Source organism: Rhamphochromis sp. 'chilingali' (assembly GCF_963969265.1).
Source record: "Rhamphochromis sp. 'chilingali' genome assembly, chromosome: 21".
NCBI classification, from domain to species: domain Eukaryota; kingdom Metazoa; phylum Chordata; class Actinopteri; order Cichliformes; family Cichlidae; genus Rhamphochromis; species Rhamphochromis sp. 'chilingali'.
Window position 1 is genome coordinate 16,160,187 of NC_137949.1, and position 22,830 is coordinate 16,183,016.

General features: G+C 37.8%; 1 protein-coding gene across 1 annotated transcript; it reads left to right on the forward strand.

Moving 5' to 3' along the window:
* Positions 1-14,507: 14,507 nt before the first annotated feature.
* On the forward strand, positions 14,508-18,353 carry LOC308389650 (sterile alpha motif domain-containing protein 3-like; the record flags this gene model as incomplete). The annotated part of the gene is made up of 6 exons (XM_080871142.1): positions 14,508-14,601; positions 14,949-14,967; positions 15,378-15,462; positions 15,553-15,717; positions 16,009-16,215; positions 16,448-18,353. The coding sequence occupies 6 exons, from the start codon at positions 14,508-14,510 to the stop codon at positions 16,748-16,750; spliced, it is 873 nt and encodes a 290-aa protein (XP_080727268.1). The 3' UTR covers positions 16,751-18,353.
* Between the last annotated feature and the right edge of the window lie 4,477 nt (positions 18,354-22,830).

Sequence of the window (22,830 nt, forward strand, 5' to 3'; positions counted from 1 at the left end):
GTTGCAACGCAATTGTTCCTAAGTGCAAGGTAATTATGGCAGGATATTAACATGACGATGACTCAAATTGGAAAAAGTTAAGTCTTTCCTTTATTAAAAATGAGCCAGGTTTAGTTTCATAAGAACACAACGAAGCATAAAGGCCATTTGCAGAGCTTCAGGGTGCTTATCTAGAGCGTTCATACTTTCATGCTAAAAGAAGTGTTTAAACTGTGACACGGACCAGCCAGTCACCCGTGGCTGGATTTGACGCGGTGTCAGTCCAAACTGTAAATTACACTAATAATAAAAGTATCAGGCAGCATGTCAGGGGAGCAACATATTCTGAATTAATCCTCTTTCCTTTCTGTGTCTCCAGAGTGCTATTTGTTATGTTTCCGCCTCCTTTAACAGGCCTCCACTTTCAGCCGTCACTCTCTCACTAAAAACAGAAACCGGGGAACCAAGTTGGACCAATCACAGCAGATAATGCGCTTAAATCAGCAAGTGGGTGTGAAAGCTGACCACTTGGGTTTCAGCTCCTCACTTCAAAGCTTCCAAATTTGCCCGACTCTCCTCATTAACTCTGAAGTATATACTACAAATACTGCTTTCAGTGGTTAATCAATCGCATAATGAAAGCCTTAATGCCTTCTTGTGCCTCTGGGCGGCCTGGTACTTGTTTGACGCGGGTGCCAGAGAAAAAAATAAATAAATAAAAGAAATGGGGGGGGGCACCAAAACGTCAGCTTTGTAAAATGCATTTATGCTTTTCCCTTCACTCTGAAAGCAGATAATGGAGTGGCTTCACCAGAAATGTACTCTAGGTGTTGTCACAGTATTCTCATTTCCATCTGATACACATCATGGGGATATCACACATTATATTAGTTTTACGCCTCCAAGCCGGCAACAGCTGTGGCCAGAGGCATTATATTTTTTGTCTGTCCTCCCTCTCTGGCCCTTTCTTGTGAAACGTATCAGGAACACAACAGATCTGCCAAAAGACCACTTGAATTCAAGGATGACCCAGTTACAATTTGGTGGTCAAAGGTCACTGTAATCTCACAAAACACATTAAATGGTATATTTTGTAAAGTCTGACAAACAGACAAAAATAATCAATTATCAGCTAATCTGTGACAAAATGATGTTCTGAAAAACAAGAAAACACAAAAGCTTCTGAGCTTTTTTCAAGTCCAGTACTCAAAAACATAACGGTGGGCTATGATTGTAGTTCATATTGGACTTTTCATGAAACCAGCAACACTACGGTTGCATTTTCACCTAAACTGTGGTGATTTATAGCTCTTCAGGGCTGTCATGTTGCACAAGTATGTGACAGCTATATTGAATAATTGGTGCTTCTAAATTAGCAATCATCATGGATGCAAGTCTGAATGGTTGTCTTTGTGTGTTAAAGACTGGCAACCTGTCTAGTCTGCAGAGCAAAAGTTGGGATAAGCTGCAGTCAAGCCACATGAAATGGATAAGCAGTTAAGTGGATGGATGGAAGTGGATATTGTGGTTTAACATGTTAAGTATGAACCTTTTAAGCCTATATGACCGAGGCCTTATTCACTTGACCCTACGTTGTCACCATTAGTTAACAAGTTAGCACCACACGATTATTAGTCAGGTGTCTTACTTAGTGCCTGCAAGATATAGGTCTTTGGCCTCAGGTCTTTGGATAAAAAGAAACATGTGGGACTTTTGAAATACAATAAATTATTAGTCCCAGTTATAATTCTCTTAATAAAATTTTTAAATTAAATAACACAGTTATTGCTGCTCAGTGAACAATAATGTTATTTAACCTGGTCCAGAAATTCTCAGCAGCTGCTGATGCAAAAGAAATGAAACATAAAAAAAAAAAAGCAGCTGCATTTATTTTAGTTGTGCCAGATCTCATTACGGTTGCATGTCTTCTGACATTGCTGGAAGGTTTGCATTTAACCATCAGGTTGATCCTGGTTTAACTTCCTACTTTTGGTTTTCAACCTGCAGCTGTTTTAATTTAGCCTTTCCAAAGAGAGGAGGAGAAAAAAAAAAACAAAAAAACCCCACCACACACACACACACACACACACACACACACACACACACACGTGCAAAACACCTCTATAAACTAGAGAATGGTGCCTGCCAAGAACAGAACAGAGCCTTTCTCATGAGTTCTGTTGTCATGTGCAGGCTTGTGTGGTATCCCAGAATGCATTTTGCAACTCTACAGGGATTTTGAACCAGAAACTATTAGATGCTTTGTCCTAGTGCTGTTTTTAGGTCACGTTTTTTAAATCAGTGCTATCACTATATAGCCAGCAGCTCATCCAAATGACAACTATTGGACATCTGGAATAAAACAATAAAAAAAACAAAAAAAAAAAAACAACTGAATAACGGTGTTACGACATACTAAGAAATATTATATGACATAAGCAATATTAGACTTGGACACAGACCATCAGTAATACATTTAACTCAGTGCTGCTGTTTGTCCAAAACTTTAGGACGCAAAAATAAAGTTCTGAATTAAAGATATGTCCAAAATGAAAAAAAAAAAACACTATTAAAACATTGTTTATCATATTTTAAAGATCCTACAAGCATCAGACTTCATAATATATACACTTGTAATATTTTAACTGGGCTGATGTGTGATGATTTTATGTGTAATGTTGATGTTAATATGTGTTAAATGTATAAAGTGAGATATGCCACTGTTTAAAAGCTTCACTAAGAAATTATTATTTAAATCAAAACGAAATGGATCAAAATTATAAACTTACATTTCTCCTGTGTGAGATTATGTTAAAAGGCTGATTGTTATTCTAGCAATGCATTTGGCTCATTGACCTGCCACATCAGCCTTTCTTGGTCTGATTATAGTCTATGATCAAAAGAATCTTTCTGAAGTTTTTATGTGCCATAAATATGAGGGCTTTTTCCATTCAGAAAATTCACAAAAAATAGGAGACTTCACAAAACTACTCACTTTACAGAACAGCACCAACTGGCTTTAACCAGAATAGAAAGAGAAGTGGGAGGCACCGGTGCACAACTGAGCAAGAGAACAGTTTGTGAAAGCAGTGCTTGAAGTCCTTAACTGGCATTAAATAGTACATATAAAAGCCACTTTGTGCTAGTTAAAAAAGCTATTTTAAAATAAATAAAATAATAATAATAATTTTTTAAAAAAAAGGTATAAAATCTTCAGTTTTCTGGAATTCTTCCAATAACACAGGATTTATTTCTTGAAACATAAATACTAATTGGCTACACAATAAGATTATAGAGAGCAGTTTAGAGATTATGAAACCTAAGAGGCCCTTCTTTAACTAGCAAAAGAGTTTCTTTGGCTGGTAACATTACTGGTTAACCACTGACATTATAGGTAACAGGATGTGAGATTGAAACATTGGTTGGTCAAAACAGTTGTCATACACCTTCATTAGAATGTCATTAAAAATCAGTATTTATAATGAAATATCCCATTAAACTTACTATTTTTTTAAACAACATTTTTATCATTATTTTTGTTTCAAGGCCTTTTCTAGGCACACCAAACATTTAAGCAGTTTCTGCCAATACTAACTTTTTAACATAAACAATCTTGATGGACGTCCCTTGAATTTGTGATGGTTTCATTACCACATTTTACACCTGAAAGGCGTTGCTGATTTATTGTTTTAGTTTTAAAATTTAAATAAACAAAATATGCATCAAATATATATTGTTTGCCTATATCTTCAGACCAGACCTGCAAATTCAATATAATAGAAAAGCAATTGGCTCCGAGACCAATTGCTTGGATGAATGGATGGCTTGTTTCTTGCCACTTGTATAGACTTTTAGAATTGCTGGCAATGATTTAGTGCAATAGACACTGATTGTTTGAAACAGGACTCGGGACAGAAGAAGCACATTTAACATAAACACCAAAGGGTGCAAGGACTTTGGCTGGCATTTTATATCATATCATTTCAGACGTTCATATGCTCCCATACAAAATAAAATTAGGGTGAACTTTGCTTCCCACTGTGTTCTGTGGGTTTTTACCATGAATGAAGACAGCTGTAATATGTGGTTAACTCAGTGATGTGCGGTGACTTTTACAGCACAGGATGCTACCCACCCCCATGCACACACAAAAGAAATACAAAACACTATTTCTCCACTATGTAGAAACTCAACATAAACATGATGAGATTAACACATACTACTTTGGACTGTCTGCCTGCACTTTGCATGGTGCACCTTTATGACCAAAATTAATTACCGTTAGTTGACAGTGACAAGTTAATTGGGGGGCAGGGCGGGGGGGGGGGGGGGGGGGGGGGGGGGGGGTTTACAAAATATTTCTTTTGGAAAAGAATCAAGAAAACACGTCAGTACACATGCAACTGTATTTCAGGGGAAAAAAAATCTGTGTAAAGTATCAAAAGTAAAAATTCTGCAGAAGATGTTCCCCATAAGTGTTAAACAGGTAACATTGATATAATAGATAATATTACTGCAGCATATGTTAAAGTTTGAGCTCATTTGAAATACTTTACATTCTGTCTACCTTACAATATAAAGCTCCTTGAGGTGACTGTTGTTGTGATTTGGCGCTATATAAATAAAATTGAATTGAACTGTTTAATGTCCAGCATCATAGTCTATAGATTTGTAGTGCCTGTCCTGTGAGGATCACATATCTCTGAAGCAAACAAACAAAAAAAGGTGTTAATGAGTTCCAAAACTTTAAAATGTGTAGAAAATTTCCAGTCAACCAGTCAAAGATGTATTTTGATTAGTGCTAACTAACAGTTATCCGTGACCACATCTCCCCATCTAGGTTTTCTAGAATTAGTTGATAACTTAGTGCTTCCTCGTAGCAAACACAGCTACCTCTGGATGATATGATGACAGCAACCTGACTGGCCACTTGCAAAGATAAAGGATGCAAGTAGATTATAAACCATGACCAATCAGCAATAACTCCATATTGAGTATTCACTCTTAATGTTATGAAAAGTTCTCTTCCATTAAAAAGAATTTATTAAATCTATAAAAACTTGAGACTTCACCGAGCTTTCTAACGCCACCGAAGGAGCCTTCAGATGACTCTCATCGGGATTAGAAAAACTAAATGACTGAACTTCTTACAGTAAATGTGTAAGACCCCCAATTAGTATTCAAAGCAGAGTATTTATAGGGCAAGACAGCAACATTTCACTGATATGGTTTTATGATTTGCCACACTAACTGCTTAGAATAGCTGGAGATGAAGAAAATCAATGACACATTTGTGCCTTTAGAATAGATTTGCCTCTGAGACTTGTTTGTGTAGCTAAAACTCCAATCTGCTAACAAACTGGCACGATTACAATTCACTACAAAAATGACACACTGCCACATAGAGAGAAGCATGTTTCAAGGCATGTCTGGTTGGCAAAACAAAGGTTCTTGGCCAAAATTGTCACGGCGGGGTGCGCCGATGTGTGTGGAAACAGGACCCAAAAGCAGATGATGACGAGGAATTGTAATGATTAACAGAAAGGTGAACCTTTAATGCGATGACGGCAGGGAAATGAACCAAGAGACCAAAAACAAACAGGCAAAAACACTAAGAAACAAAATACTAAATGGTACTGAGACCAAAACCTAAACTATGACTGTGGTGGAAAAATAATAAACAAAGACCATGACTAAGACTAATAATGCATAACAAACGAAAACTAGAACTATGACTGAGGTGAGGTAAACAGGCTAAGACCATGACTAAAACTGTGACCCTGGTGAGATAAACAGACGAACTGACAATGGCATGAAGAAAACAAAAGGCGTAAATACAGACATGAGGTGATCAGGGGAAGTGGCAACACATGAGGAAACAGCTGACTGACATGAATCTAATGACAGGACCAGGAGGAGTGAAACTAAATACAATGACCAAAGAACACATGACACTGTCAGAATAAAACAGGAAACACTAAAACTAGACATGACAATACAAACCTAACATACCAAATACGTGATGAATAATGCAAGAACTCAAACAGAAAACCCAGGAGCAATAACTGCCTAAACTAAAGGCAAATAGGAAATAACACAAAACTAACAACATCTCAAAAAATAAGAACAATACAAAGAAAACTCAAAGTGCTGGGTCGGAGACCCAGCCTGTGACAAAAATGCCGCAAGTCATTTTGAATATCCGAGAAAACTGACACTGTATTAAGTGTTGTGGATATTTCACTTGCTAACTAGAAGCAGTGTGACTTAAGGTATAAACTGTAATAAAAGCAATGAACAGCAAGACTGTGCGCTCGTCTTTATGAGAACTCTTTGTTTTACTGTTTGTCTTTTTTTATGTGCGGCAGCTAGGGGATTCCCTATTGTTATAGCTACAGTTGCCTAATTTGTTAGCATTAACGACTGTCATTTAAAATGTAAATTGGGATCACAGGAAGGCTACGCCGCTGTAGTGAATGAATTAAAGATGAGTTTGCATGTTAAAGACGAGTCAGTGCTTCAAAAGAATGCAGCGTGGAAGGCTGTGATATTCTATTACTATGACATTTGTTTCATTGCATTTTCATGGAAATGACTTTTCTGTCGTTTTTCACTTGATAGCAAAATAGCAAGAAATACTGAGCTTCTTGCCAACGGAGGAAATATTTTGGCACAGAATCAAAAGGTGCCATCTGCCTGAGAGCCTTGTGTCAGCAGTTTAGCTATATCACACTATCTACTGCATCTCTCTGATCAAGACATGGCTGCACCTCAAATGTTCTCCCAGAGTGATGGCTGGGACAGAAACAGTGGGCGGAGAAAGATGCAATCTCAGCTTAGCGAGGGCTTTGATGTGAGCCAAGGCGTATGCCGATTACATCGGACCGTCCCTTTGTGGTTGGAATGGTTTAGTGCCATTGGGGATACACCCTGCAGAAACCAGCTGCTGAAGAAAAATATGCATATTTTGTAGGACAATAGGGCTAGACATATTTCTGCCCATGTATTTGATGGCATGTTTGTGGAAGTGGGAGTCAATATTCTGAATACACAGTATAAATCACGTACCTTCTCTGTAACTGATGACGCTCTAGGCCGTCTGCCATTTCACTGCCTGTATTATTACTGTGAGTGGGCATAATGAGAAATTTGCATACGAACAAACAAAAGATAATTATTTATATCTATATAGTCGGTTTGGTAAGTCTGAGAAAAATGTGTCATATGGGTCTGCAATGAGCAAATACATCACCACATATTAGTGACATTGAACATGTTAATTCCTTTGTGTAAAACGACAGATTTCCTTCAGCTGGATCCTTTAATTGAAGCATCATTCAGCTGGCATTCATTAGAGATTAACCAACCAAGTGTTTGGTCTCTGATCCTTGAAAGGAATACACATGCAAGATCCAGAAGTGTTTGGATTTACAAGGATCTGTACACAGCAGGAACTAGAATGCATTTTTTTTTAATGTATAAAAGTCATCATTAAATTAGTGTTTAAGCTAACCTATTTGGGTAATAAAGAAAGGGTAGTCTTAGAGGTACTGACGCATTGAGATTGCTTCAGATTAACTTCAGCATCCCAGTAACACCATCTCCTATCATGAAGCATCTGTAGTTTGTATACTAGATCAAGACTTGCTAAATAAAGAACAAGAATCCAATCAGCATAAAGAATAGTAGCAACGTCAGAACCTCCTCATCTCAGAGATTGAGTAGTGCCTCGAAACCACTTCTCAGGAGGGGAAAACACTCCCAGGCTGGCCTCACATATACCAGCATTTCACAGTGGATGATGGAAAAAACTAAAGTGCTGAGAATGATGACTGATAAATCCCAGCAAGCAATTATTGATAAGAGCAGAAGGGTGAATGATACACAGTGGGTTGACCCCACAGTGAAACATGGTAGTAGGAATACCTCAAGTGGTGTCCAAGCAATGTAAATTTTGTCACTCACTGGAGGGCAAACACAAGGTTCCCTGCAAGTATCCATGTGCCTGCACAATTTCCAAAAACAGTGCAGCAACTACTCATGCTTCCTACAAACAGACTTAACACAGGCTAGAAGGAAGTATAATAAGACTACGTAATTGGCCTTGATGTCTGCAGCTGTCCATGTCTATATAATTTTGGGCTTAAAGATTTTTTTTCATATTTTTCGACGGTTCACTTTTTTACTCTAAGCTGATATTTGCATTCGTTATGAAACATTTTGAATTGGATTTATAATTCATCTAAAACAAGTACCTACACCATCTTCACTTCTGTTTGTTATATTAAATATTTCCTGTCACCTTGTCACAATACCCTTGCACACTGACAGAAATGAGATGGCCTGAGAAGAAAACTATGTTACAGGCACACTTCATATTTACCACCAACAGTGACAGCACCGCCTGGGGAAACATTTGTCCCCGTTAAATACAGTTAGTCGTCTAGAAAAGCAACATAGAGCATGTTATTACATTTTCCTTCAGAGCCAACACACGACACTGACAAAGACTACAGTTTTTCCCCCCACACGTAACGGCCGACTCAAGTGAACATAAATTATGCTTTGAATGAGTAAGTTGCTGCTGTGTTCTCCAGCTTTTACCACCCCAACCAAGTCAATTACTGCACCAACGACGGGTGTTTGTGTGTGCGCGAGCATGCGGTGTGTGTGTCGAGGGGTGGTTTTGTGCAGAATTCCCAGGGGGGAAACCTTAAATCATTGCGGTTAATCCTGTCAGAGGCATTTGGGATAAGCACATTATATTTCATTTCACTATGTGAAAAGAGATGCCACACTGCCTTCACATCTTCATATCTGCTTCAGCTCATGTTCAATTCAACTTTATTAATCCCCATGGAGGAAATTGATTTAAAGGCAAGAAGAGTGCCTCAGACAACAAGATAAGGACATAAAAAACTGAGTCATGGTGGGAGAGTGGGTAGGAGAGAGTGCAGCATGTGCATTTTACAAAACTTTGTATCTTCATTAAGAGGGCTATTTTCAAGGATGCAAAAATGCTTTCTGGCATAAACAAAGGTTCATTTCAGTTACATCTAGACAGAGATATAGAATGTGCATGTGTGTTCTATTGAATTACTAGAATATGGTGAATTCAGTGTGTTGATGGGGTGGAGGATTTAAAAAAATAAAAAAAATTAAAAAAAAACCACCCCACACGTTAAACAACAGATTTGTTTCACTTCAAGTTGTGTTTTCTGCCTTTTGCTTTCTTTCCCAGTCCTGAAATCATAGCTCTTAATAGAAGCTCTTGTCTCCTACTTTCTTCACCACTTTTCACTCTTGTGTAAACTAGGAAGAAGAAGGAAAAAAAAAAAAAAAAAAAATATGACACTACGTGTTAGAGAGCATTATTGTGGGAGTGAAGTGTGCCCTCGATAAGTACTCCTTTAGATAACGTAGTGTCCAAAATAAAATTAAGTGTACAGAGAGAAAATCAAGGTTTATGTATTATTACTGTACTTAAACATTCTGACTGCAGATAATTAACTTTTGAACTTTGACAAAAAAAAAAGAAAAAAAAAAAAAAAAGGAAATTGTAGCCCACTTGCTAAATTGTTTGTAATTTGTTGCTTAAGAGTGTATTGTGCAATTTTTAATTTTGTTTATTTATTCATCTACTTTTTTTTTGGGGGGGGGGGGGGGGAAGGGGGGTCAAACTGATGATCTAGAAGGAGAATAAAACAGGAAAGCATTTTCTGTGTTGGGTATATGAAAACTTTAATTTAATTTATTTTGTTTTATTTTTGAACAACTTTATTATAGAGAGATGTTTTGAGATAAAAAGGACAAACAAGAAATCAAAAACAAATGAATTCATATGAGTCAGCGCACTGGAGAAGTCAGCATAACATTTTAACCCTTAAAAACTATTTTTTCTGTTCAGGAGTGTGTGATTTGCCACCTTAATCTAAAAATATTACTGCGTTTTGCTATTTTTTTTCCTCCTTTTTAAAAAAAAAAAAAGGTCATTGATAACAATAACAATGAAGCTTGTGCATAAATAAGTTCTGTAAGGAAGATCAGTAGTCACACATCTGTCTGCTTCTCAGGTGTTAATCTAAGTGATGTTAATCTAAACTTTACATCACATCCAATTTCTCACGCTGTCAAGCTCGCTGTGACTTCATTGGTCTCATCCAATCATCTTTCTGCACAATTTTTTCAGGCAAATCAGCCTACACTCCCCGTACTGTAAAATCTCAAGCTCATATGTCATTCATCCTTACAGATGCCTTTGTGCAACCCACTGCCTTCCCATCTCAACCGCTCCCCTTTTTACTCATGTTCCATTCATCTCCACCATCAGCACCTAGACTCCCGGGGGGGGGCTGCCCTAATCCCTATCACTACTGGGATTCTTTTCAGCTGTGATGGCCCACTGCAGTCTAATCGCCAAATACCTCAATTGAATTCTGCATATCAATGAATCATGTTCAATTCCTTTTAATGATCGCTCCTTTATAGGCTTGGAGAAACTTTTGCACAAACCAACAGTTTTAATTTAAGACAGTAATGGCATAAACCTTAGTGGTCTAATACATTTGACAAGCACTGTAAACATAATTTTTCACCACTTTGGGAGTTCAATGACCTAAATCTATTCATTTCTGCTCCCTAAGGGTGAAAGAAAAATTAAAAAAATTAAAAAAAACAAACAAACAAAAAAAAAAAAAAAACATACAAAACTTTATCTGAAAACACTGGCAAACAACCAGATTCTTCTGCACATCACTATAAGAAATGTGGATTTACTTTCACAAAGAGCCAAATCTGGCCTTGATATATTTTGCTTGTTGACTGTAGTCATAACACACAAACATGAGCCCATATTTTTGGTTATTTAAATAAAGCAAGCTTTGATTTTCTTTTTCAAAGAAAAAGAGACAGTTTAGACGTATTGAAGGAATTATATTCTTTATTCATTTGAAAATTAATATTTCCTGTAACAAAGCTACCAAATTTACACACTTGAAGCTTATCTGGAAGATTTCTCAGATTTTGTTGTTGTTTTTTTTCCTGTTCAGTGTCTTTCATCACTTTACTTTTGCCCCAGTCTAAATAATTGAATTTTTAGTTTAAATGGTACTACAATGGTCTCCTCAAGCTATTCAGTCCTTAGTTTTCTATTCTTTAAATTCATTCATTAAAATTCATTCACTGTGACTCTGCTTTAAATGTCTCCTCCTCCCTATATCTATTTCAGCCATGCTGTATTAAACTCTTCAAGTCAACATTAAAACATTATGCTTATGCAGTGAATTTAAATGTGATGCCAAGGGCTCCTTTACAAGGATCCATATTTGGTGAGCTAGGAATGACTTACCCATCTTATTATTCCCCAAGTCCAGTGCATTATAGAACAGACAACTAAAGACACCGGCCCTCATTCATATACAGTGTGCAAATGTGCAGATCTGTGCTTAAACTGTGTGCGTATATTGCATAGCAAGAACTATTTAAAAGAAACAGAAAAAAATAAAAATAAAAAAAATAAATAAAAACACAAAACAAAAGGGGGGGGGCACACAGTTGTGCTACCGTCAATCCCACTTTTCTGATAAGCATTTGGAATCTTTGGATATCAGTGCCTTGATGCCTCATGTAAACAAAACAAAACAGTGAAAAACACACTTTTTTGGGGGGGAAACCCACCCCGAAACAAAAACCAGACAAACTTGCGTTAAAACTCAGGAACAAACTTTTAAGAAATAAGACCTGCAGCTTTGACAGAGGTACAAGCACTGCTGCAGTTAGCATCAACTGTTACGTTTTACAGCTTCATTCAAAAGCAGGCCCAATGCTGACACAAAGCAATGCCAGCTGGCAGGTGGAAAACTGAAGCAATTACTTTAATGGGACTTATGAAAGAATGCTGAAAGCAGGATAAATCCAAGCCAAGTTCAACAGCCAGTTAAACAAGCAAACAAGGTAAATATAAAACGGGAATTAAAACAAAAAACAAAACGAACAAAGATTTAGTGAAGACACACAAACTAAATACATATCGGGAAAAAAACAAAGAACAGATCCAGAAAAACAAAACACATGAGTACCTGACCTTCAAAATAAAACAGGAAGTAACCTAACCAAAAGACAGACATGGAACAAACACATTGAGGTAGACTAACATATATTACATGTGGCAACTGCAATAATTTAAAGTTTTAACTGGTCTGTGGTGGAAAACAATGTAACAGAAAGACATTTTCTACATTTCCGTGTTTTCTATTTCTACTGTAATTTTTGATAAAACAGGTTTGTGGATTCACTCGAAATTCTCCACTGGTCGTCCTTTTTTTTTTTTTTTTCTCCATCTTTTTGACTTGCTTCTGACTTCTTTATTCACCGTCAAATGTCAAAAAACAAGAAACCCTTACTGCCGCCATAGGAGGGCAAGTAGCAGCCAGCTGCTGCTTTGATTTAATCACATTGATCAATTGATCATAACCAAGTGTGAGGACTTCTATAAAAGCAGAGGTTTTGGTAGTTTGCTAATCTGAAGCATTCAGGTGCATGTTAACACAATGCCAAGGAGGGAAGACTTATTATAGAGCTGCAATGGTTAGTGCAGCTTGGTAAGGTTTAGAAGACCATTTCCAAAACAACTTTAAGTCCATCATTCTGCATTGAAAATGATTATTCATAAGTGGAAAACATTCAAGACAATGCCAATCTTCCTAGGAGTAGATGTCCCAGCAAATCCATCCCAAGGTCAGACCTTTCAATGCTCAGAAATTGAAAAGAAAAATTCAAGAGCTACACTTGAGACTCTGTGGGCCTCAGTTAGCATGTTAAATGTGAATGTTCATGACAGAAAATTAGAAAGAGTCTGAAAAAGTATGGCTTGTGTGGAATGGTTGTGAGGAGAAAGTCTATTCTCTATAAAAAGAACATGTCAGTGCAACTTGAGTTAGAAAAGTTGTATCTGCAAAAAGAACAAGAGTTGAGGGATAATGTGCTTTGGCTAGACAAGACCAAAGTTAGATGTTTTGCATTAATGCACAACAGGTTTGGTGAACCTCTGCCACTAGGTTGACCAAGAATTCCTTTGCATACCAAAATCTAGAGTCAAATGCGAGGAAACACACAAAAAAAAAAAAAAAAAAAAAAAAGCATGAAAAAGCAAGCTGGGTCATAAAATAGGACAATGATTTCAAGCACATCAGTACATCTACATTTACAGGGAGCAGGGAGAGAAAAAAAAAGGGGGGGGGGGATTCAAGGTGCTGCAATGGCCTAGTTCAAATCTGACTGAAATACTGTGGTAGTACATTCAGAGAGCTGTGCATAAACAAATGCCCATGAGCATCAATAAATTAAGGCAACACTGTAAATAAAAGTCAGAGACATAAGAATTTATTCAAGGTATTGCTGCAAAATCTTGTTCTACAAGTGGTTGAATTGTGGGGTAAACTTTCTTTTTTCCTCTCACATTCACTTGTTTTCAGTAAATAGATAAAGATGAGGTACAATATATAATGTGTTATTGTTCATCTGAGGTTGTATTTACCCACTTTTAACACCTGGCAAGCATAAGGGGATTTTTTTTTTTGGTGTGTAAAAACCTAAAGTAGGTGTGCTTTCTTTGACACATGCGAGTACAGAGTGTCACAGTTTTTCCTTGCAGCAATGAATCGCTAACATTTCACTTGCAGTCAGTCCCTGCACTCTCAGAAATAGAGGTACGAGAGAAGAACATTTTTGTACCTATAGGTACATTTTTTTAAAATGTTCCCTTAAAAGTACAATACTGGTCTTTAAAAGTCCAGAAATGCCCCTTTAAAGGTTCAATTTGAAATAAAGTACAAATCTGTACCATTTTGACCTGTACTGCAGTGGCAGAATGTGGTAATGGGTCAGCATGGGAAAATCTGGATGGGCCTGGTTAATTGTAAAATTCATATGAGATGTGAGTGTGCTCATAAAAGCTACATGTTATAATCAAATCTGTTGGTCCTCTCCTCTGTACGTAAATTATCCTATGATGCAAATAATATCTGTAACCTACCTTTGTGTAAGTTATGTTAAATTATATTTAAAAAAAAAACACACACACAATGACATGCAGGCACAACCAAATGATGTTAAAAAAAAACTGGTCCATTTCCATTTTATTAAGTTCCAGTTATAATTTTTTAATGTTTTAAATCTTTCAAAAACGTGAAATCATTTTACTGTTATGTTTGGACTTTACTTTTTTGCTTTAACTACATCCTAGAATTGTTCATTAATTGTGAGGTTTTTATGGAATTTGCAACATCAAGTTAAACCGAGGTTCTTTGGAAGTTAAAATGTCAAGCAGATTTTTATGTTACGGTGACTACATTTTGTAAGTTACAAATATAGTTCGCCAAGACAGCATAACGGTTTCTAAACAACTGCGCATTAATACCACAATGTTGTATTTTCATGTGTCAAGTTCGCAACGCGCATTAATCCCAAAGGCCGAAAAGGCAGCAGTGATGAGTGCTCCGCCTCCGCGCTGACTAGCGTTGACACAGAAAATGACTCTCAGGGGGTTATCCACGGAGGAGCTCCTTAAAAGGTTGATGGAAGAAGGCATTGATGTGTCAGACGACGAGGCGCAAAGATTTAGGGGTAAGTCGGGTGTGATTTTGTGTTTTTATAAAAATTACAACGTGTAATTTTACAGTAGAGTTAGCAAAAGTCCGAAGAGCTAGATTTAACATGGGCGAAAGCTAGCAGTTAGCTAAGTTTTAAACAAAGAAAGGTACAAATGTGGACTATTTAGACTGTTGGTGGAATGTTCAACGTCTGTCTGCCCGCCGTATTCGAGTGTTTTATCAATAAATAGTGTCGAACCGTGTACAAAAATGTAAAAAAAATCAATAATTTCTCAAAACATGCTAGTATGTAAATATAGCTATTAACAAAATCGTTTTCTAAGCAAAATTTATCCCATCTAACTTGTTTCCCGCTCAAAGGGATTTTAAACAATGGAAGGTACACATTTGTACCATTCCACCTACTTAGTGGGATTTTCGAATATGAGAGCTGTAAGCTCTGTGCAGGGACACGTACACTTACTTACATTTTTATATTACCAGTTAATTTATATTAACAATTAATCAAGAGAATTAATTGTAACTTCCTTTTGGGGAATATAGACAGATTCACAATGATAGCTTATTGTTATTATTATGTTATTAAGTTTGGGAGAGATGTGGCTGTTTGTCCACGCCCATTTTTAAAAAATTAAAATCAACTTTAGCTACATTGATTTGACATTGGTCTACAACATACTATTTACGGTAATAACAATATGATTAGAAGAATTGAAGAACAGAAAAGCCCCCAGGAAAGGATAAGAGTAATCAGTGCACTGTGGGTTGTCTTTCTTATGTTTGAAACAGGTACCCAACCCACTCAGACTACATCCAGGTCATCAAAGCCCTGATTGTGAAGTATCCTTTAAGAGATGTACACGGAAATGGTTATGTGAGTACCTCTCCTTTTTTGTTTCTTTTATAGATTATATTAATATAAAGTAAGCATAATTAACTACTTATATACATTTGAAACAACTAGGACACCTGGCACAGCCAACTCAAGAGAAAGTTCAAAGCAGAACGGGCTCCCCTAATCAGCAACGAAGAAGTGAACCGGGTTAAAGAAAAGTTTGGACGCACGCAGAAACATCGGACCACAGAGGAATCCAGCAGCTCCTGTCTGAAGAGACTGAAGCCCTCTCTCGTAAGTCCTCACACCCTCAGCCTTTAAGAGCTAAGGTAACATATGTAGTCTTATTATGTTCACTGTAAAGCTAAAAGTAAACATTAATTGAAAGAAACATGTTAACAGATAACATTAACATAGAAAAAGGAACTTCACAGTTGATTTAACAAAAGTCAGCTCAACTTGCAATTCCTATTCAACATTTTTGCATTTTTTTTCAAAGCATTTGGTGTACAAATTACCGCATTTCGAGTAACATTAACTTATCAGATTTTACTTATGATAATACTGATATCTGTTTTGACAAAGGATTCGTGCTTTGTGGGGGAAGATGCAGCCTCCGTTGATGCTCATATCAAGGTGCTAAATGATCAGCACAAGAAGCTACATCCTGACACAGCACTGGTGAAAGACCGCATGACAAAAACCTTTGCATGGAGACGTCGAGAGGTAGCTGAAGGAATGTGTACTGTGGACCTATTAAAGAGATATCCATTCCTGGGGACATCTGCAGGGGTAAGAATTGTTAAGATGATTGGGGAAACAGCTAATGATTTTTTGTCTCTAAATCTGATTATTATTTTCTGTACTAACTGATTAATCAATCTGTTCATTATCTTTAGAATTTTTGTTCACGGGTTAAAGCACTTTACATTTATCTCCAGTCTGTGTCTTTAAACATGTCAAAAATTTAAATCCTCAATGTAAAATGTCATTCTTTTGTCTATTCTGCTCTTTTCATTTCCAGTTGTGTTATGAGGTTGATTTAATGCATCCCTGCCAAGACAACATCTGTCGCCGCTTTAGCGAAAACTTCACTGCTGTTCTTCAAAATGTTCTTCAAATGACCAAGGATTTGCCACTGAAGAAGGTCTCGCTGGATGAGGCCTACATCTCAGCATTCTCCACCTTCTTCATGTTCAACATGACCTACCCTGCATACTTCAAGAAAACACTTGTCTTTCTTCAGAACTGCATTGTCAACATAGGAGACCAGGGAGACAAACCCCTGCCAGTAAGTGTCACCAGGGTACTTAACCAACTCTATTAAATATGCCCCCACTCCACAAATGTTCAAAATGTTCAAAAAGGGCATTTACTCTGAGGAAGTTGATTATACATGTTGGGTTAGTACACGCACATGAGCCTCATTTCAGCATCACTTGTGGAATAAATGACTGCCAGGCAGCTTTTTCCAAGTATCACTCTTTTCGACGCCATGTGTATCGCAAACACAAACCCTCTGTTTTGAATAGCCTTGAGGTAGTTGAAGATGGATTTGAAAACCATGCACACAAAGAGGTTGAAGACCCACACACACACAGTTCAGACGAGACGCACACAGTTCAGCAGCCCACACCACCTAGTATGGACAGTTTGCTTGATAATTTAGGAGATCATTTATTTAGCTTTATTCTCAAATGTACTGAAAAAAATAACCTTCCACACTCTGTTCAGCAAGACATCGTTGATGATCTTAGTTTTCTTTTGTGTTTTTTTTAAAGAAAACTACGACTCGTTTATTTGTTATCATTTGGATAAACATGGTTTCCGCCTCAGTGATTGTCCAGAACTTGAGCAGGTTTTGTCTACTTCAGATTTTTTCCAGAAAGCATGTGATTCAATTCATTCACCATTTATGATAAAAGAACACTGCAAATCAAAAATGAACATGACAGAACCTATCAGTTACACAGTAAGAGACCATTCTGGTGTGAAAATTGGTAGTTATTCGTATGTTCCAATCCTACAGGTATTAAACAAATACTGTCAGGTGGAGGATGTGTGGGAACAAATTGTTCTGGATAACCACAGAAATCAAGATGATGTTTTGACTGATTACAAAGATGGCATGTATTTTAAAGACCACTCATTTTTCAAAGACCATCCTCAAGCTCTAAGACTTCATTTTTATGAAGATGAATTTGAAATTGTGAACCCCCTTGGTGCAAAACGAATTAAATACAAAATCTGTGCATTTTATTATACTATAGGAAACATAAGTGGAAAACATCGCTCAAAGTTGAGTCACATTCATTTAGCCTTACTGGTTCGCCATTCACATTTAAAAGAGTGTGGGCTTGAAACTATACTTCAGCCCTTGATAACTGACTTGAAGATGCTGTCCACAGAGGGTTTCACTATCTGTGTCGATGAAGTAGAGCACACAGTTCATGCTGCTCTTGCTACCATTTCATGCGACAACCTTTCTGCTCATATGATTGGGCGTTTCTCAATGTCTTTCAATACAGGCAGAATATGCCGATTTTGTATGGCCTCGCACTCGGAGATACAACAGCACTTTTGTGAGGACCATTTTGTTATTAGAACAACCAAAGTACATGAGTACCACATAAACTGTGTGGAAAACAACCCAGAGAGTGCTGCTTTGTACGGTGTGTATGGTAACTGTACATTTGATGCACTGCCTTATTTTGATGTGACCCAGTCTCTTCCCCCAGATGTAATGCACGACTTGCTGGAGGGGGTTATTCCTTTGGTAATGAACTTGGTTATTTGTAAAGCTCACAGGGAAAAGCACATCACCATATATGAAATCAATGATGAGCTGAAAAATGTGAAGTTTGGGAGGAATGACAAGCCGAACAGACCAGTGCCACTGACGGAAAAGATGCTTCGAAATTCTAACATAGTTGGATCAGCCAGTCAAAAATTGTGCCTTTTCAGGCTCTTGCCTTTTTTAATGGCTCCCCATGTTCCACCTGGCACTCCATATTGGCATGTGTTCTTATTATGTTCAGAAATCGTAGATCGTGTAATGGCTACAAATGTGAGAAAAGATGAGCTTGCTCATTTAAACCTGCTTATTCAAGAATTTCTTGAAATGACTACAAAAGTCTTTGGAAATGTTTTAACACCCAAGTGTCACTACCTTATTCACTACCCAAGGCTGATTTTGATGTATGGTCCTCTTCGCCCTTTATGGTGTATGAGATATGAAAGCAAGCATCAATATTTCAAAAATATAGCGAGTAAATGCAAAAACTTTGTAAACATCACTGCAACTCTTAGCAATCGTCATCAAATGAAACAGTGCTGGGAGTTTTCTTCAGGTAGGTTGCTTGTTGACTTTGAACATTCACTCAGCACAAGTGTCATTGTGCCATTTTCATCTCTGCCAGGTGACTTACAGAATGCTCTGGAAATGAACAAAAGTTTTACAGATGTGCATTTTCAGGATAAAGTGCTTCAGCGTGTGTCTGCTATATCTGTCAGCAGTGTCAAATATGAACTTGAGGATGTTTTTGTAGTTGGCCATGTACACACTGAAGCCATACCTATATTCTTTAAAATCAAGTATATTTTGAATGTTGATACTTGTTGGGTATTGTGTGGGAAACTGTTACTTCCTCGCACTTATGAATGTCATTTCCATGCTTACCAAGTGGCAGTTGACAATGACTGGATCCTGTTCAATCCAGGAAATGAATTAGATTTTCAAGCTCTAGACACCTATTTAGTTGATGATAGACTGTTTGTGTCCTTGAGGTATTCTGTGTGACGTGATTGCAAGAACATTTTCCACTTTGTCTATATATATGACATATATATATTCTGGCTTGATGAAGTAGAGCAAAACATTTGTGTGGACAGTTTTTTAAATACATGACATCTCTGTGATCCGTCAAAACATTGTGTTCAGGTGTTTAATGTCTTTATGTGATTGTTTACTTTTTTTTTTTAAATGAATGTATTTTTCTTAACATGTCCTATGGCAATGTATGAATGTAATCAAGGATGTATTCCTGTGGTTGTTTAAATGCTTTGATGTGATTCTATTATCGAAAATAAATAGTTAAATAACCAAATATTTTGGACTATTGGGGGGTACATTTTTGTCTCTTTAGGTACGAAATAGGTTGTCGCTGGGGGGGTACCCTCATAGGTACCCTATTGTACCCTTTTCAAGGGAACATTTCTGTACTATAGTTTGAAGGTACATTTATGTCTTAGGAAAGTACATGATTGTACTTCAGATGGTACAACTTTATAAGGTACAAAAATGTACCAAGCCTAAAGGGTACAGAAATGTCCTTCAAAAAGGAACACCCCCAGCGACAAGCATTTGTACCCTTTTTGGTACACTTTGGTACCCCTATTTCTGAGAGTGTGTGTTACTTCCAAATAAAACTGCCTGAACCTTTGGCCTCTTTCAGCTCTGTCAGGTTGTCTGATTTCTTGTTTTGTCAGACTCCAGTGCAACAATATTGCAATGTCTCCAAATATCAGCAGTTCCTTTGTTGAGTACACTAAAAGAAAGGGTGGATAAAGCAAAAGCCAAATTGCAGTAAAAGTATACGGTTTGTCTTTTTTTTTTTTAAGCTGAAAATCCTTGTTTGCAAGCAGAAGCATATCAAATATACAATGTGACACGATGAAGCACTTTCTGATTTATTAAGTCAAGTCAACTTTATTTGTCAATTCTGCCACATGTACAGGACATACACAGAATAGAAATTGCGTTACTCTCAAACCCTAGTGATTAGAAAAATGCAAATAAAATAATTAAAAAGTAAAAATTTAAATAAATACAATACAATTTTACGTATAACAAAAAAAAAAGCTATGCAATATACAATATACAATATTCAAGTAAGAAGGCATAGTGGTGCAAAATAGGCAAATAGTGCAAATGGAGATTTAGTAGTGTACGGTAAGAGATAGTGTAACAGCAAAGTCTTATGAGGTAATGGCAGTCCAATGCTCCACAAAGTGACTGGAGCAGGCCAGTGAGTGCGTCAGAGAGTGAGTGTGTGTGTGTGTGTGTGTGTGTGTGTGAGACAGAGTTCAGTGAGACCGTGGTGGAGAAGAGGGGGGCAGAATTGGGAGGGAGTTTAGCTTCCTGACAGCCTGATGGATGAAGCTGTCCTTCAGTCTGCTGGTCCTGGCCTGGAGACTCCGCAGTCTCCTCCCTGACGGCAGCAGCTTGAAGAAGCTTTGCATTGGGTGCGTGGGATCAGCCGCTATGCAAAGGGCTTTTTTAGTGAGACGGGTGCTGTAAATGTCCTGGAGGGAGGGGAGAGAGACACCAATGATCCTCTCTGCAGCTCTCACTATGCGTTGGAGGGTTCTGTGGCAGGACGCATTGCAGGCTCCAAACCACACAGTGATGCAGCTCGACAGGATGCTCTCGATGGTGCCTCTGTAGAAAGTGTACATGATGGGGGCTGGAGCTCCTGCTCTTCTTAGTTTGCGGAGAAAGAAGAGACGCTGGCTTTAATGACAGCTTACTGGCACATGACCCGTGTCGGAGTCCTCGGTGTGACGCACCAGTGGCTGTGTGGTTTTTAGCCTCAGTCCTGTGGAGATCTCCGACCTATCTGCTCCCTCTGGATAGCTGCTGTCTGTTCTTTTATGTGACTTCAATCTTTGGTGTTAAGCTCAAAGCTGTGTCCACTTTCACAATGAGGAAAGGTCTTTGTCTGGGATGATGTTTATCATCATCATGGTAGGCAATTATTCACACAGACATGTGCTTCTGAATACGCTCAGAGCAAGACCGACCCATGGCACTGTATCGGGGATTAAAAGGCCTGACCCACTGCTGCACTGACTGTCACCACCTGGAGACACAAATTTGCTACCTGAAGTCTACTTCAGGTCTTAGAAATCAGAAATGCACTGGCTCAATGCAGCAACTGTAAAAGCATTTTACTGTTTGTCACTGGGGCAGATATAAAAGCAGCAGCTGTGTCCCATTTCAGGAAGCTCCTCATTAGAAGGACTGAAAGCTTGTAGACTGAACCCTCACAGAGATCATCAATCAGATCATTTAGATTGATGACGGCAGCTCTAAGGGCTTTTCTGTCAGCAGCTACAGTTGTTTGCCGGGGAAAACGTGTCCTGTGTTTACTGTGAAGCCCACCAGTGATTTTTTTCTTAAGAACTTTCCAAACTGCCTTACTTGACATTTTCATTTCCTGTGGTCTTTAATTACTCTTATCCCCTCCTCTAACAGATTAGCATTTTATGTCATGGTCATATTCCCTTTATTCAAATTTGTTTCCTATGGCTCTGGTTCCAATCAAATTAACTAAAAATGAAGACTAAACAGCTAGTGCACTTTTAGAGAAGTTACTTCCATCATTCAGTAGTTGTGCATAAAATCATCATTAATTTCAAGATAAGATCTTTTATTTAAAATACAAAGGCATTATGTCAATAGAAAGACCAAATATTACTCTATACTTAAGATATTTTTGAGGCATTAACCCCAGGTACTGAAAGCTGTCACCATAGTGGAACAAGTAATGTATCACTAATTATACTCTGCTCTGAATTTGGGAACATACAGTGTGAATACAGTACTAGAGCCTGCTTTTGTGAAAATGGAGGCAGTGACTGCACCTGTCGCTGACTGTTGCGACAGACGATGAGGAGGATTCTCCTGCTGTGCCTGGCCCTGCAGTTTTGTTTGGGAGGATTTGACTGCGTCATGCATATTCAAGATCACCTGTTTGCATTGCAGTGATAAACATTCACACAAGTGAGATGATCTATTATTCTTTCATGCCACATTAAAGAGCAAAATGTAACGTTAAAAGCAGCTATCATCTAAGCGACAGTTTTTCTTTGGAGCACCGTGAAAGTGGAGTTTTTTCTGCTCTGCCAGGATTTTACCACAGCTGCCCTCGGCCTTCAGTTGTCTTCAGGAACTGAAAAGCATTCACTTCACAATTGAAGCATATTTCATTTCTTTGCCCTGAACTCTAAGGTTGCTTTTGCAGAATGTTTTTGGTTATTTTCAATGTGAAGGGCTGTCCAATCAGTTTTGCAGCAGTTAGCTGAACCTGAGCAAAAGTACAGTCCCGCATGTTTGAATTCATCCTGCTACATTCATTCTCCTGTTTATCGTCAATAAACAGTAGTGGTCCAATTCCACTGCCAGCCATTCATAATGTTGCTTCCACCATATTTCACCAAATTTAACAGATGATGCGGTATGCCCCCGATCACAAGCTGTTCCCTTCCTTTCTCCATACACAACACAGCATTGTGTTAGGTGTAAAAATTCTGTGGACCCAAATGCACTGAATAAAGCAAGCTTTTTCTTAATTGCCGATTTAAAACTCCAAAGGTAAAATTCCAAGATAACAATTTACTTTGTCC